Source organism: Parasteatoda tepidariorum, chromosome 10, assembly GCF_982258835.1.
Source record: "Parasteatoda tepidariorum strain Cologne lab strain chromosome 10, Ptep-v5.0, whole genome shotgun sequence".
Classification (NCBI taxonomy): domain Eukaryota; kingdom Metazoa; phylum Arthropoda; class Arachnida; order Araneae; family Theridiidae; genus Parasteatoda; species Parasteatoda tepidariorum.
In genome coordinates this window covers 2,056,692-2,073,236 of record NC_141764.1, presented here as the reverse complement: position 1 = coordinate 2,073,236, position 16,545 = coordinate 2,056,692, and the positions used below count along the sequence as shown (strand labels likewise).

Sequence of the window (16,545 nt, the reverse complement as noted above, 5' to 3'; positions counted from 1 at the left end):
GTTAATGTTGTTAAAGTTAATGTTAATCCTTCTCTTACGTTGGAAGGTATCGTTTAGCCCATACGGCAAAATTGTTTTGTATAAAAGCATGTAGTAATTTTCTTTTTGTAGTCTCAAATCTAAATCTTCTACAATATCTAAAATATTAATTTTGACACTGTTAAATTTACGTACTCTAAAATGATTCAATTCCAGGTTATTGATTACTGTTCATATCAGAACGGTGTTGATTAATTCGAATGTTAAGTGAGTTATTGTTTTTCTTAACTTTCTCCGTGTTTTCTTGTATTTATTTATTTTGTTGTATACATATATTAGAAGGAGATAACCCCCCCCCCTCGAACATGCATTAAAACTAGGCCACTGTTCGTGGTGGCCACTGAGCGGACTACCTATAAGAAACCGTGTTGATGCTTTCAGTTGTAGGAGGCGTTGTCTGTGCCTGCTGCGTCACCAACTCCTTCCTCTTTAAAAGTTTACGAAACAAAATCTCGGGAAGACTTTTTTCTTTAATCGAGGCATAAAAACCGAATTCCACAGTTCGGGAAAAGAAAATTAAAAAATGTGGACAGTAAATCGAGTGAGAGTGTAGGTGGAGGGGGAAAAAGAAGGAATCTATATTTACTTTGGCTGTCGTCCAAAATTTGACACGTCAATCAAAAAAGAGGAAGGGGAAGGGGAGGGGAAGGAGGGGGTGATTACGGCGCAGGTCCAGTTACGGGATGTGTGTGTCTTTCGGAATCAAAGCCATCGACGGTCGGAGAAAAGATGGTCATCGAAACTTTTCTGAGGTGTTGTCCCAGGAGTGGAACATTCTGTCCCATAACTGAATCCTACATACTTCCTCCGCAGTAGGGAAAGTCTGCCCCCCCTGTGGTGTCCCAAAACCACATGGATGATATTGAGGCTATTAAAGTGAGTGATTTTATTTGAAAAAGACTTTCCGGATGGATTAACGAACGGTAACTGTAGATCCCAAAACTTATTTACTGAACTTCGGTATCCTAATGGATCTTTAAAGTTCGAAGTGAGGTTAAAACTTCTAAACGTAAATTATTATTTCGTAATAAACTGTTATTTTTTTTGTTTTTGTTTTTTTTTTTTAAAATTTATTCTCATAAGAAAATATTTAATATATTTATAAGGAGTTCATTCCTTCTTAGGTCGATAAAGAAAATTTTTATGGATCTTTAAAGTTCGAAGTGAGGTTAAAACTTCTTAACGTAAATTATTATTTCGTAATACACTTTTTTTTTTTTTTTTTTTTTAATCTCATAAGAAAACATTTAATATATATATATATAAAGAGTTCATTCTTTCTTAGGTCGATAAAGAAAATTTTTATTTTAGTTACTTTTTATGAAATAATTAAAAAAAAATTCTCCCATATAAAACTAAAATGAATGAATTAAATTTAATGGATGAATTAATATTTGAAAAAAACTGTATTAACATCGAGTGTACTGTACATCCACTACAAGTTTAAGAAAATGTATTTGAATTTGTAGTGGATGAATAAAAAGTATTTTGAAGAACGACTGAAAATTTGAACAAGATATATAGAGAGAGTGTGGAATAATACAGTCCCTGGGCATATTATTAGAACCACTATAAGATTCTACGTAATATTATAATTATCAGGAGATACTATACTGCTGTATTGTTTTTACTCTGATGAAACCGGTTTGCATTTGTTTAAGCTCCTGTATCAATGAGTTAGCATTGTAATGCAATACTTAAAAAATAAATACAAATAGGAAGTATATAAAAAATCTCCTGAATAAAAACCCATTACATGTATGTTTACACATAAAAGTATTGCTTAATAAACTCGTGCAAATCATGTCATTATTAAAACACTACAGTGCGTCTCATAATTTGATCAAATTATTATAATATATCAGTATAATACTTGATGTAATAAATATTCTCTAATGTATCCAATCGTTGAATTTATATTCTATATCGTCTCATTTTAACCAATGAATACACGAATGTAAACAAGTGCAAACAGTCGGTGTAAAAACAATAAAGCTGTATAGAGTATCACCTGATAATTAAGATTTTACATAGAATCTTAGAGTGCGTCTCATAATGTGGGAAGGGACTTTAGTAAGAATTGAAAAATAATGTTTGAGCTGTAACAATTAAAAGATTTTCTTTTAAAGTTCTCTCTTTTTTAAATTCAAGTAGGGTTAACATTTCTGAACATATATTATTGTTTTGTAAAACACTGTTTTTTAAATGTATTCTCATAAAAAAATAATGTTCTAGCTATAACAATTTATAGATTTATTTTTTTTTAAAGTTCTCTCATTTTCAATTGCAAGCAAGGTTAAAACTTATTAAAATGAATGCTTTAATAGTTTTGTTGTTGTTAAGTTTTACTTACTTTTAAAAGTAACACCCACTTAAGTCTATCATGACATGGATGAGAACTATTTTTAATTTTTCTTTTTACGCTCACGCTTTTGCTGTTCTTCAAAACTCTTATAAGCCCGGTTATAAATCTAATAAACGTTTGAAAAAAATCCTGTTTTAGTAAAATCCAAAATAGCGAAAATAACAAATATTTTCCGTATTCCGAAATGAATCTCCATCGAAACAATGGATTAAAAATACCGATATTTCGAAATGGGTAATCCGATTTAATGGAGCGGAAAATAAGCACCAAATCTCCTGATCAACACACTTTTCCATTCTTCAAAAGTTCTCAAATATTTTTGCTTCTTCAAAATGAAAAGATATGAAAGGGTCCGTCCATGTTTGTAAAAGTGAAAATACACGTGGCTTCCAGTTCAGTTGTTCGAAAATCATTTTTTGGAGAAGTTGGCAATTTCTACTGGTTCTAAATCATTTGTAAATAATAATAAAAAATGACGTCATTTCTGATAAGTGAGTGATCATAAATCCATTGTTCCTTTTAAATTGAATTGTTTTTGTAAGGTTTTAAAATACTGATTTGATATTTTCCATAAGTAGAAAACAAATAGATCAAAACTTTATTTAAATGCAATGTATATATTATTTTTTTTTATGCGAATCATTCCAATGGAACAAAATAATTTTTGTTCATTTTGAAAGTCGTTAATATCGGTAAATGCTTTGGTCCCTAGGAATTCGATGAAACGGGATTCGACTGTATTTTTTCATGAAACCAATTGCAATGTTTTGGATACTCTATTCAAATTGAATCGATGAAAGCAGATATCTTGTGAGATTCTATAAAAAAGGGACTTCAATGTCTTGATTAGATAACGCAATTGACGTACACTGTGGAGTGTTTTGATTGAAAAAAGGTTTCATTGGCGTTGATTTTATTATAATCTTAAAAGAGTATCCTCTTTACGCATGGACATAACCCCAAATACTTGAGAATTTTACTTTCGAAAAACTGCATTTTAAAATGAAAAAGGAAGAATTGAATTTCTTAGTCAATTTTAAAAGAATTATCTTCTATTTAATCAATCTAATGAAAGAAATAGTTTCGATTGGATAAATCTATTCATTATTTAAACTCTGCACACAAAATAAACAAATAACTGAGTAGTATGAAACTGCGAAACAAATAAAACACACCGCATCAAAGCCACAGAAACACATCCACAAATGACGCAAGCGGCTGAAACATGTTTGCACTTGTTTATGTTCGTGTATCCCTTGGTTAACATTGTAATGCATTACATTAAGACTAAATACAAATCGGAGGTATATAAAAAAATCTCCCGGAATAAAAACCCGTTACATGTATGTTTAAATATATAAGAGTATTGCCTATAAACTCGTGCAAAACATGTCATTATTAAAAAGACAACAGTGCCTCTTATAACTTGGCCAGGAACTAAGACATGTTCACTCGATTCAATGTTAGGGCTGCTTTTTATATATGAAGGTTGACATTGTCAATAACTACAACAGTTAACATGTAATTGCTACATAAAAAATTTAAAAAAAGAAAAAATCTGATCTTATATCGTCACAGGAAGATAATAAAAATAATAGTTGGCAAATAGGCTACTAAGGGCTGTTTTTGAGAAAATCTTCTAGCATGATTTTGAAAACAGGTATTTTATTTTATAACCATTGCTGAACAGCATGCCCAACTTTTTGCTATTACCACTACTCATTTTCAACTCCATAGCCTTGTCATTTTGAACCCAATCCAGAAGACGAGGGAACTCCTGGATCGAGTATTGGGAGAAATGTGCCTTCGTGTAGGACTTTTTGATGGAACTAACCGGCATTTGCTTTACGTGGAGAGGAAAACCAAAAAAAACCTCGTATCATACCAAGCATATCACCATTTTGAAACAGATTTTAATCAGCAATTTAAATCATGTAAGTGAGCTGATTCTATTCATTGAGAATCACCTTAAAGATTGCTCATCTCATAGAAATCGTGGTACAAGAATTCATTCTTTCATAAATTATTTTGGTGGCAATCGAACTCCCTTCATCAATGATTTTATTCTATTTCATTTTATAACAGTCGTTGAACAGCTGACACATTTTTTTGTGTTTACGACTATCAATGTTCAACTCCGTAGCCTTACCACTTTGAACACAATCCAAAAGACAAGGGAACTCATAGATCAAGTAGTGAGAGAAATGTGCTTTCGTGGAGGACTTTTTGATGGAACTCACCCGCATTTGCGTTACATGGAGAGGAAAACCACGAAAACTTGTGGCGGTGGGAGTTCTTTCTGTAGACAAACTATACCTACCCTCTAACGTTTGGTTGCTTAGTTTGCAGTACACTGCCATACATTCGAAAATCCGTTGTTTTCGAGCCGTGATGGCTCAGGGGATAGAACGTTCGTTTTTCCATGAGGTGATACGTGTTCGAATCCCAGAGATTCCGTAGTAGAACAGCCGTAGCCTTATCATTTTGAGTCCAGTCCAGAAGACAAGCCAAATCCTGAATCAAGTATTGGAAGAAATTTGCCGGCGTGAAGGACTTTTTGATGGAACTCACACGCATTTGCGTTACATGGAGAGGAAAACCGCGAAAATCTCCCACGGTTAACCTGAGGGCAAGGGGACTCTCGCCCACAATCCGTCAACCACTGAGGATATTTTATGCCTGATGTGGAATTCGTAAAGACCAGCCATCGCTGGGATTCGAACCCTGGTCACCACATTGGAAGGCGAACGCTCTATCCCCTGAGCCATCGCGGCACTTATTGTTGACTGGAGACAGTTAACATGTAATTGCTACAGGAAAATCTAAATGAAAGGAATAAAAAAAAATTTCTGATCATTAGAGAGAGGAGGGAGGGGGGGATTATTGATTTCGGAAGTAAATAGAATAAAGGGTGGGGTAGATAGATACATTTAGAATGGGAGGCCGTTCTAAGAATTTAAACATAGTACTACATTTATCGATTTTTCAATTTCAGGATAAAAAATGGTCCCCCCGTTGATAGCGTTAAAACGATCCGATGATAATTTAAAACGCACTTCTTTATAAATTTCGTTCGTGCAAAGTAGAACAAAATAACATTATTTACGAATAAGTTAATAATATCATTATTAATATTTTTTTATTGTTTGCCGCATATATTGTCATTTTCAGGATAAAAATGTTTTTTTTATATTTTATGTATGTTTTTTTTTAATATTTATTATAGTATGCTAACGAAACAATGCCGATATTTTTCAAATATTTGAAATTTTCCAACTGATATCTCTTCAGTTTACCTTTGTGCCATGGATGAAGGTGTTTTGTTTTTCATAAAAGATGAGTGATTTTAAGCCTATTAAGGGTCACGGACTTCTGTTTTACGAACTTACGAATCTCTCTATTTTGTGATTTTTTTTTTTTGAGGCATGAAGAACATTTTGGAAATTTCTTCGCAAAATAACTTCCAAATAGCGAAGTGAATTTCACGAACTTTTCTTTGGGATCCCCTTTTCCTATTTCCCAAAATATTTCCGAACATTTCAAACGCATTTTAGGGGGGCAATGACCTTGAATTGATTTTCTCAGCCATTTTAACTTTTAACGAAAGTAATTAAATCCCTTTCACTTTTTGTGTTTGCATTTCAAACGGAAAACTCAGACCAAAATAAACAGATTTTATCGGTAGCCATTAAACTTATGAATGCACGTGGTAATGTATGCTTAAAATTAACTTTATAATAAATGCTGCTATAATTTTATACATAAATTTAGCTTTTTTTTGTTAAAAATGTATGTTGCATGCAGATTTCTTTCAGGGTTAAGATTTGTAAAATAAATCGTGGATACTAGTTTACAAGGTGAATGTGTATCCATTGTTATTTTTATTATATCTTGTGTATATGCACAAAAAAAAATTATATGAATTTACAACTTGTTTCGAGTTGTTTGAGTATTTCAAAAATGATTTTCTATTGAACGAATTTTCCATATAACGAAATTATGATCGAGATTTAGAGACTTCGTTAAATAGAGGTCCAACTGTATTAAGGCCCTGAAAAAACTCATCTGATAGAAGCATTTCAGCAGGCGATCAAACTGGTTTTGATGTTTTTCATCCACCTACCTTAATTCGCTTAAATCAACTGAAATAAATTCAATTAAAAATTTAGATATTTAACCATTTTCCACTTTTTTTTTAAAAAAAAAATTTATAAGTAGTGAAAGAATGTCACGTGATTCTATTGTCATTCTCACCTGAAGAGATTTATTTTGGTTTCAGATGCTGTCAAATACGCATTTCAATTGTCCTTTCTTTGTCACTCATAAATTAGAGTGATTCACCTTCAAAACAAGGAAAATAGAAGTTTTCAAAGAAATGACATTTAAATCTCAAATTTTCAAAATCATTTTTTATATTCACGGATATTCATATATTATTCATTTTTTATATTCATATATTATTTTTTATAATCATTTATTATATTCTGTAATTTTTTTCCACATTTTTTTCTACATTTTGAACTTATTTTATGAGTTTTATCATGCGATATCAACAACAAGAATGAATCGTAACAATAATGTGTTCCGTCTTCTTTTTAATGAAGCCTTATGTGCTTGATAGACTGTCAGTCTTTAAAATATGTATTCAATGCAAACTCAATTATATATATATATATAGCATAATAAGTAAATACAAAAAGGAAAAAAACACGACGAAAATAAAGAAAAACAATAAGTTTTATTTATTGCGCATAAGCTGCAAGTAAATAGAATTCATAAAATAAGTTCAAAATGTGGAGAAAACATGGAAAAAAATTACAGAACAATGAAAAAAGGGAAAAAAAGAAAAATGATAATAAAAAAAAATATAATAATAATAATAAAAAACACGAAACTGGAGGGGGTAGCGGATATAATCTTGTGAGCTGATGAAAAGATTATATCTTTTGTTTTCTGGATTTTTATTCATTTTTTTCCCTTTTTTTCGAAATTTTTTTGTCTCCAGTTCCTTGTTTTTTTTATTGTTATTATTTTTTTATTACTATTTTTCTTTTACCCCCTTTTTTCATTGTTCTGTAATTATTTTCCATGTTTTCCCTACATTTTGAACTTATTTTATGAGTTTTATTTACTTGCAGCTTTTACGCAAGTATATATATATATATATATATATATATATATATATATATATATATATATATATATATATATATAAGAAATATCTTATATATATATATATATATATATATATATATATATATATATATATATATATATATATATATATATATATATATATATATATATATATATATATATATATATACATATGAATGTAAATGTAAAGAATACATGGAAAATTTCAGAAAAATGAAAAGAGAGGAAGAAAGTTATTACAATAAAATAAAATGACATAATTTAAAAATAAACAAAACAAAAAAAAATTCAATGCAAATCCTGGAAAAAACTAAGACTTTTATTCTAACTTTTTTAACTACATAAATAAAATTTTTAACAATATTATTTAAGAAGGTTTCTCTTGGATTATCACTAATAATCAACCGATTTTAGATTTCATTAAACATAGTAAAATTAATTCTATTGCGACTTTTGATTTCCAGGATCTTTTCAATAGCATTCCCCTTTCTAAACTAAAAGATGTCTTTTTTAAATAATTACTATGATTTTAAGAATATCCGTAATTGCGATTTTGATTATTGGGAAATTTTGATTAGTTTTTGTCTTTTTAATAATTATCGTTACAACGGAAAAGATATGTTTCTTTAAATGGATGGAATAGCACGAGGATGATCTTTTTTTAACTAATTTTTGTACTATTATGAAAATAATTATACTCTTAATATTAAATTTGTTGTTAGATTGCTGATTGAAGATATAAATATCTTCAATTTTCGAGATTATACAAGTTTATTAAATAATATTTACCCCGAGGAATTAATTTTGCTTCGTATTCATGATGATTATATTATTTTTAATTTTTTGGATTTGGGTATAATAAAAGAAGAAGATATCTGTTTCGTTGATTTATACAATAAAATTTTTTTTTTTGAATTTTAATATAGCTAAACTAATTTCTTGTAACTCTAATGTTTCTTAAAACATCTATTAAAATACCATTTATAATCAAATGAATAGAATTAAGAGAATAGTAGTAATGCTTATTTATTCAAAAAACAAACTCTTTCAAAATTTGATAAAAAGAACAATGGATACACAGCTAAAGCAATCAAATTCTATTTAAAATAATTGTGAGTTATTATTAATAAATTTACTAAAATCTTCTTTGTTAATTCATATTTTTCCCCATGTGCAAATCCAATTCGGGCAAATCTGTGACTAAAATTCTGTGCAAAACGGGCAAATCATGTTTCTCTCTTTTATTTAAAATAAATATTATTTTTCTAAAATCATTAAAATTGTATAATTAAATATCTATCTTATTAATTACAAATTTCCTTTAATTATCCAGTATAATATTATTACCTTGCGCTCATACATTTGCAGGTCTATCCTTGGTAACTAACAAATCAAACGCACTTCAGTACTGCAGTAGGAACGCGCTATAAAACAAAATGCTTCTATTTACTCTTTTACCTCAATTTTGCGCTTCCGTCCGAAGGCTTTTAAGAAATATAAAATTTGAGAATTATAGTTAGAGGAAATAAAAACATAATTATATTCTTCCTTGTGCGCACCCAGATTTTTCAACAAAAAATAATCACCTTTTAAGTTATTTTTAAGCACTCAAAAAATATTTTCAATCAGTTTCCAAAACAGAACAAAATTATAATTAGGATCTATGTAGTAATAAAAATTATTTATGTCTATTGTTTAAAATTCTTAATTTATAAATATAAAAATCAATAAATTTCAGAACATTTTCAAAAGCGTTACGTAATCATAATAAAATAAATAGTTTCTGATAAATATTGCAGAGAAAATGGTGAAAATCATGCTTTTTTTGAAATTCAAAACGATGATCGATACATCAAAGAAAAAAAATTATTTTTAAAAGATAGAAAATTAAGCCCTTTTTACAAACCCCGAATAAAAAAGCACCTCTAAGAGTTTTTAAAAAACGTAAATCAAATGTCAGCACCTTTAAGTACTTTTTAAAAACGCTCTGCACCCTGTTCTTGATTTTATTTTGAATTGAAAAGCTCCTCTAGAAGTGCAAATAGTATTTTGTAAGAAATAAATGTATATCTCTTTCGTAATTTATTCCATACACTGTTATTTAATTATTTTTGTTTTTAATTATGCAATTTTTTTCATTGGCCTTTTACATAAATACTGTTCATATAAACAACCAAAATATTAAATGAATTATGGATTATTGATTGGAGATGAGTCAGTGTTGCTACGCAAATCTGGAGAAAAAAATTCCTTGTGTTTTCCCTCTACATAGTCCCGCAGTGGACTGATCGTTAATCAGCAGATCACCGAAGTCAAGCTTCACTGACTGAGGTCAGTGTGCGGGTGGGTGACCTCTTGGATCAGTCTGCGTAGGGACCGAGGGTGTGCTGTATGGGTCCTCGTTTAACTGTTCTACCTTAAAGTGCTCGAATTCGCGTGCAGGTCGTCGGGATACCGAATCAGGGGTGCCATCCCCTCTACAGAGGATCAAAATTTGATGGCATGTCCTCGGATCATCCTCCGGGATGTTTCCCAGACCGTCGCCAATAGCCCATTGTGCAGCTCTAGCGCGATGTAAATGAACTACAACTACAACAACGTGTACATATTATACACAATATATTGAGGGGAAACACACAATCACTGAAGCTCTTGTATAGGCCTAACAAAACTAGCTATAATTTCTGAAAAAACTTAGAAGGAACAGCTCAACATACATAAAAGAAACAATGCTATAGTAAATGAACTAGTTAAATATAGCTGAAATATCATCCTTAAATATCCTATAGATTGCATTTTAAGTGGATACAATTTTTAAAAAGATGAAAATAAGGAATAAAATTCCCTTTATTTTCCCTGTTTGTAAAGAAAAGTAAAATTTCCCTGCATTTTCCCTGTTATTTTCCCTGCATTTTCCCTGTAGGTTATTTTTAAATTCCTTGTATTTTCCCAATTGTTGTGGTGTAATTATTACTAGTTACGAAACTCCCTGTCATTATTCACTCTGATGTTTTACTGAACACTGTTCGGGATTAGACACACCAAAAATTATGAAACTTTACATAAATAGAAAGAAAAAAATTCACCTTTAGAAAAATTGTTTATGATCTTAGTTTTGATTTTGGATTTATCGAGCAAACAAAACATTAAAAAACATTGCCCTAGATAGAAATGTCGAGCACATACAAAATTGTATTCTTTATGCATAGAACCTTCATAACTCTCATTAAGTCAAAACTAATTATTCTATCCATTTAGTTTTAATATCACACATTTAAGTGTGAATAAATAAAGTCGGATGAATACATACTTGGCTGTAGATCCAATACAATTTGGAGTGAAAAATATAACATAGGAAACCTATAGAATATATAAAGAAATAAACAATGAAAAATAAATAAATGACAACCGAAGCTGAGGTCGTCACAGGGGGTCTCTCTCTGTACCCCAAAGATTTTGCCAAAAGTCCAGTTAGGGAGAAAAGAATACAAAAACAAATACAAAAGTATAATACTTAAACAAATACAAAAGAAAACAATGTTCAAAAAACTTACTTCAAAATTTAAAAAAAAATTTGTGTTATCAAATTAGGCTTCAGTGTTATTTTTTCTGCAAGAGAAAAAATAGTGTGGAAAAATCACCGTACTCTAGGGTTGTGTCATTTTTGGTAAAAGATATCTAAAATTCTGGTTAGTAAAACCAAATGATACGGTATTTAAACCATTCCATGGGTAGTTTTTCTGTTCATATGATAACGGTTTATCGGAAATTCTGATTTTTAAAATTAGAGTTTATAATTTAAAAAATTGCTACTCAAATTATGTTGAATTCGCACTTTCAAGCATTTATATATTAAAATCTAGACTACGCAAATTTACAACAACAAAGAATGTGCATAATAAGATAGTTATATTTAAATATCATTTGTTAGCCTTTATTACATTTTTATAACCGACGTTGAGCATAAGAACCATTTTTAAGATCAAGGTTATCGATGTTTATCTCCATAACCTTGTCATTGTGAACGAAGCCCAGAAGACAAGGGAACTCCCAGATTGAGCATTGAGGGCAAAGTAGCCTTCGTGGAGGACATTTTTTCCTTGAACTAACTCGTATTAGCTTTACATGAAGAGGAAAATTATGAGAACCTCCTATGGTTAGCCCGTCGGCAAGTACCCATGATCCGTCTACCAGTGAGAATGTTACTATAGTTTGTCTAAAGTAAGAACTCCCCAAGCCATTCGTCTGGACCCGCGGCGGTGACTATGGTAACGAGATATAACTATTTCAAGTAGGAGTGTAGGGTCACTGTTTAGGGCAGGTTTCAGCGAGAGAAAGGGACTCTTTTTTCTTTTCTTCCCCCGGTCAATTGTATGAGCTTTAGAGTGAAAAGACTACCCTACCTAAAATGCGCTATTCTTGTTTCCATAGCAGTCGGCCTGAGATTTCGTCGCGAGGGAAGTTCTTACCGTAGACAAATCATACTATCTTTTTTATAATTTGTAGAATGTCAGAAAAGTTTGAATTGGCGCGAATATTTTTTTTCTTCTGAAAAAGGTTGTCAATCCCGTGTTTTACCGGACCTTTTTATATTATCATGACGTCACTATGCGTTAATTATCCCAGAAAAATTTCGACGGACAATAAAAGAAAGATGATTGAATTACTGAACTATACTACAGACCAACAATTGCGAAATAAGGTTTATTTTCATTCACAAAAACCTTTTAAGTTAAACCAAAAAGGTTTTTTTATGCGGACGTGCAATCTTTCTAACCTTTAAACGAGATCTGTGACCATCTACTCTATTCTACGTGCATTACCCTCATCTAAAACCATGGAAAGCAACCTTCTATTTAAAAACATGTAAATCGAGGTTGTCTTAGGGTTTTATAGCGTGAAAATAATCTTAAATCTAGGCAATTATAAGCTTCCCTCAATTTCTTGTATGCTTAGCTACCTAGGTGACAATTTTTTTTAAAAAAGCTTTAAAAAATCATTTTTAATCTTTTTAGGATGAAAGGTTTGGAACTGCATTATTTTTGCTTTATTGAAAAAAGGTTTTTTAGTACAGACATTTTCGTGAGAGTAAAAAGAAAAGGATGCCGCAAGGCTTTCTGGGAGAGAAACGGAAATTGAACACGACTGCGGAATCCCAAAATAAGGTTCTAAGTTAATAATATAACATCGTTATAAAGAAATTTTTTCATCTCATTATTGAATGTTTAAATAACAATAAGAAGTGAAATCCATATATTTCGATCCTATAGAAATACATTGATGCCAGAAATAAATAAAAACCTTTTTTTTTCCTTCGATAATATTGCTAACAGCGGGAAAACTGTATTTCCTTAAAAGAATTTTATGCCTTATTAGTTGAAGGCAAGTAATTTTTATATCATAATAAACATAAAAATTTTTGGTGAAAACAATATTGGCATTATGGACTGTCTATCGAGCTTTGTTTTCTATCCAATTAGAAAAATTCCAAAAAATTCATATTTCTGTTTCTCCTAAAATCAATTTATTAGAGTCCATGTGTTGGTACAAACTCTCAAGTAATAGAGACACTTTACAAAGTATAGCGATATTTTCTCATTCCAGATAATTTATATTATAATTCTGTAATATTGTATAATAATAATATTATATAATTATAATATTAAATTATGTTATAATTCAAATAAAATTTATCAGCTCTCACAAACCTTATCGCTATGCATTACCCTATTATCTTTTTGATAGATCGATAATGATAGTATCGTATTATGGGTATCAGAGCCGTAGTGGCTCAGGGGATAGAGCCTTCCAATGAGGTGAACCGGGTTCAAATCCAAACAATGACAGGTGGATTCCGGCTTGCACAGTGCTGACGTAAAATATCCTCAGTGGTAGACTGATCATGGATTAGAGTCCCCTTGCCGCTATTTTAACCGTGGAAGGTTTTCCTCTCCATGTAACGCAAATGCGGGTTAGTTCCATCAAAGTGTCCTTCAGGAGGGCAAATTTCTCCCAATGCCTGATGCAGGAGTTCCCTTGTCTTCTGGATTGGGGGTTCAAAATGACAAGGCTAAGGAGTTGAATATTAGTAGTCGTAAACACAAAAAATTGGGTCGGCTGTTCAACGACGGTTGTAAAATAAAATTATAAATATGAATAATGATCGTGATAGTGTCATTTTAGTGACCTTTTGCAATGAAGGTAGAATTTAGAATAACAAAACCCACAGGAAAAAAAACATGGGCATTCAATAATGAATTTCAAAGATGTATGTGAGAGATATAAAAATTTAATTTTTGGCAATTTTTACTTTTTTCTGTGATCCATATTTCAGTGGTGTATGGAATTAAGAGAATTTGCAGAGTGGGTCGATTATCTCTAGAGCTAATGGACTGATTTTAATGAAATTTGATATGTACATACATGGATACATTTCAATACAAATAACCATATAACAATTGTAATGCACATGGTACGTAACACTGGTATGTGTCAGAAGGTATGAAATTGTCACAGGAAATGATAAACTGCCTTATTTCAAGTATGAAATCACGCTGCAACTCCTGTAAGAGGGGTCCATACCCCCTATTAGCCCATTTTGTTTGTTTATTCTGCAACCGCTGTTGCATACCTTCCACCGACTCCAACAAGTGTTACGCACGATCTTGCGTGTGTGTATTGCAATTTTCGAATGGTCATTTGTTTTGTATTGTATCAATTAAAATCGTTTCTGTAGTTCTAGCGATAATCGACCAAGTCCTGCAAATTCTCTTAATTTTTTTACACCAGTGTATTTCATTAGGTTTTAATAGCCTGTCCATCAAACTTTAAAAAAAGTTTACATTTTTCTAATAAGAACATTAAAATTCAATTCAAAACAGTTCAATTAATTATGAATTACAGTCGAAACCCTATTTACCGAATTTCATGAAATTAATGAAGTAGATTTATAAGATACAAAGAATAGCGACACGATGAATCTGCAGTGATACTGATGCTTTGGAAACTTACCGAATGCCTTTCTTTTCATAACGTCGAAAAAGAACTTTGTTAAAGTAAGAAATCATTCTCACGAAATGCTTCGAAATTTCAAATTCATTTGCTGTATTTTAATTTCCTGAATAATTCCTTCTATTTATTTTGTATATTTACTTTATTAGAAATGTTTGGATATGCCATAAGGCTAGTCAATTTTTATTTTGCCCTTCATATTACGAATTATCCTCAATTTAGCGAATAATATTTTCGATCTCAGTGAAATCGTTAAATCGCAATCCGATATTTTAAAAATCTTATCACATGCAATTTCCTTCTTTTTAATCTTTTCATATGGGGCTCCGAGATACGATTCAAGTCAAATATAATGGTTCATGATGGAATTATTGATGCTTACCATCAATAGTATGTTGGTCCACCGATGGAAAATCATCAAACATTTTGTCTAGGGTGGACTGTTGCCCCACTGTGTTTACTTTAGTTTTTAAAAATATTGTGCAAATGTGTTCACAAAAAAGGAATTTGAAACTGCGTGATTTAAACTAGTTTAATTTATTTAATTTTTTAAATGTTTCATACAGGTTATTTCATTTGCAGGCAGAATACGGACTCTCAGACGAACAAATTGCCGGTAAGTCAATCTTTTCTTCTTCTTCTTCTGCTTTGTATTTATATTCGTTTAGAATAAAAGGATGGTTTACCATGTAAAGCTAAGCCTAGAGGGCGCTAGGGGTTAAAATTCGTCATAAGACTTTCGGGTTACTACTGATTTTTACGCCTAAACTTGAAAAAACGCACCATCCAATTTTTTATCCTCTATAACCATCGTTGAACAGCCTACCCGATTTTTTTTTACGGCTACTAATGCTCAACTTCGTAGACTTGTCATTTTGAATCCAATCCAGAAGACAAGGAAACTCCTGGATCAAGTATTGGGAGAAATTTTGCCTTCGGGAAGGACTTTTGATGGAACTGACCCGCATTTGCGTTGCATGTAGAAAGAAACCTCCCAAGGTTAGCTTGACGGCAAGGCGACTCTAACCCACGATCCGTCCACCACTGAGAATATTGCACGTCAGCACTAAGGTCGGTGGAAGTCGGATGCGGAATTCATATCAACCTGCCATTTCTGGGATTCGAACCTGGGGATTCTGGGATTCGAGTGGACTTAATATCCACTTAGTTTTTTAAAAAAAGAATTCTCCACTGAAAACAGGTTTTGAAAAAGGTTACACGTGAAAATTTTCAAATTTGGAATGAAATTTGAATTCGAGGAAGCAGAGAATTGTTAAAAAAAAATCTTCGAAGGGTTTCAGAAGTCAAGAGTTTAAAACATAAAAGAAAAACAAAACAACAAAAGATTCTTAAATAATATTAAATTTGATTCAAAAATATGTTTACTACAATTAAAAAAGCAGAGAGAGAGAGAGGGGGGGGGGGTCCAAGGGCAGAACCGAGCACTCAGGGAGTCCCTTGAGTATCTTACTTTTCACAAATTGTATTTAAAAAAAGCTTAGAATAAACAACATTGTCTTAGATATTTTTTGAAATAAATATATTATATTCTGTAAAGCGCGCATTTTGTTTTTCTTTCTACAAATAGTGATTATCAAGTGAACACCGGTCATTTGAATAGTTTATCCCCAGGAAACTTAAAAAGTCAACAGACATCTATTTTAAAATGTAGTTTTCAGGATATTCAAACAGTGTTCAATTTCTGTCAAAATCAGTGTTCTTACTGTTCAATTTGCGCGTGCATACGCCCCTGTGAAAGAAATTAATGTGAAGCAAGTTTAATGTTCATTCATAATGTCACTAAAAAAAAAAGCTTCCCCACTCAATTATTCTAAATTCTGTCAATTATTAAGAGTAATAATTGAAAGAATTTAGAACGACACAGCACTACGATACAGCAACTTTTAAACAGGTCATGACTGATATGCATTGAAAAATGTTTTAATAACTGCTAAGTTTTTTCTTTTCTTGAT

The 16,545-nt window shown here is 31.1% G+C and overlaps 1 protein-coding gene across 3 annotated transcripts in view; it reads left to right on the top strand.

Moving 5' to 3' along the window:
- LOC107450836 (uncharacterized) overlaps nt 1-16,545 on the top strand; it is a 97,421-nt gene that overhangs the window by 45,286 nt on the left and 35,590 nt on the right. Inside the window, exons 1-2 of one of the 3 annotated variants that reach the window (XM_043048296.3) lie at nt 435-915; nt 15,155-15,188. In XM_043048296.3, the coding sequence (XP_042904230.1) occupies nt 892-915; nt 15,155-15,188 (58 nt within the window). In that variant the 5' untranslated portion in view covers nt 435-891. Of the gene's footprint in view, nt 1-434; nt 916-15,138; nt 15,189-16,545 lie in introns of those variants that run through there. The other 2 variants (XM_043048295.3, XM_043048297.3) reach the window with 2 other exon arrangements.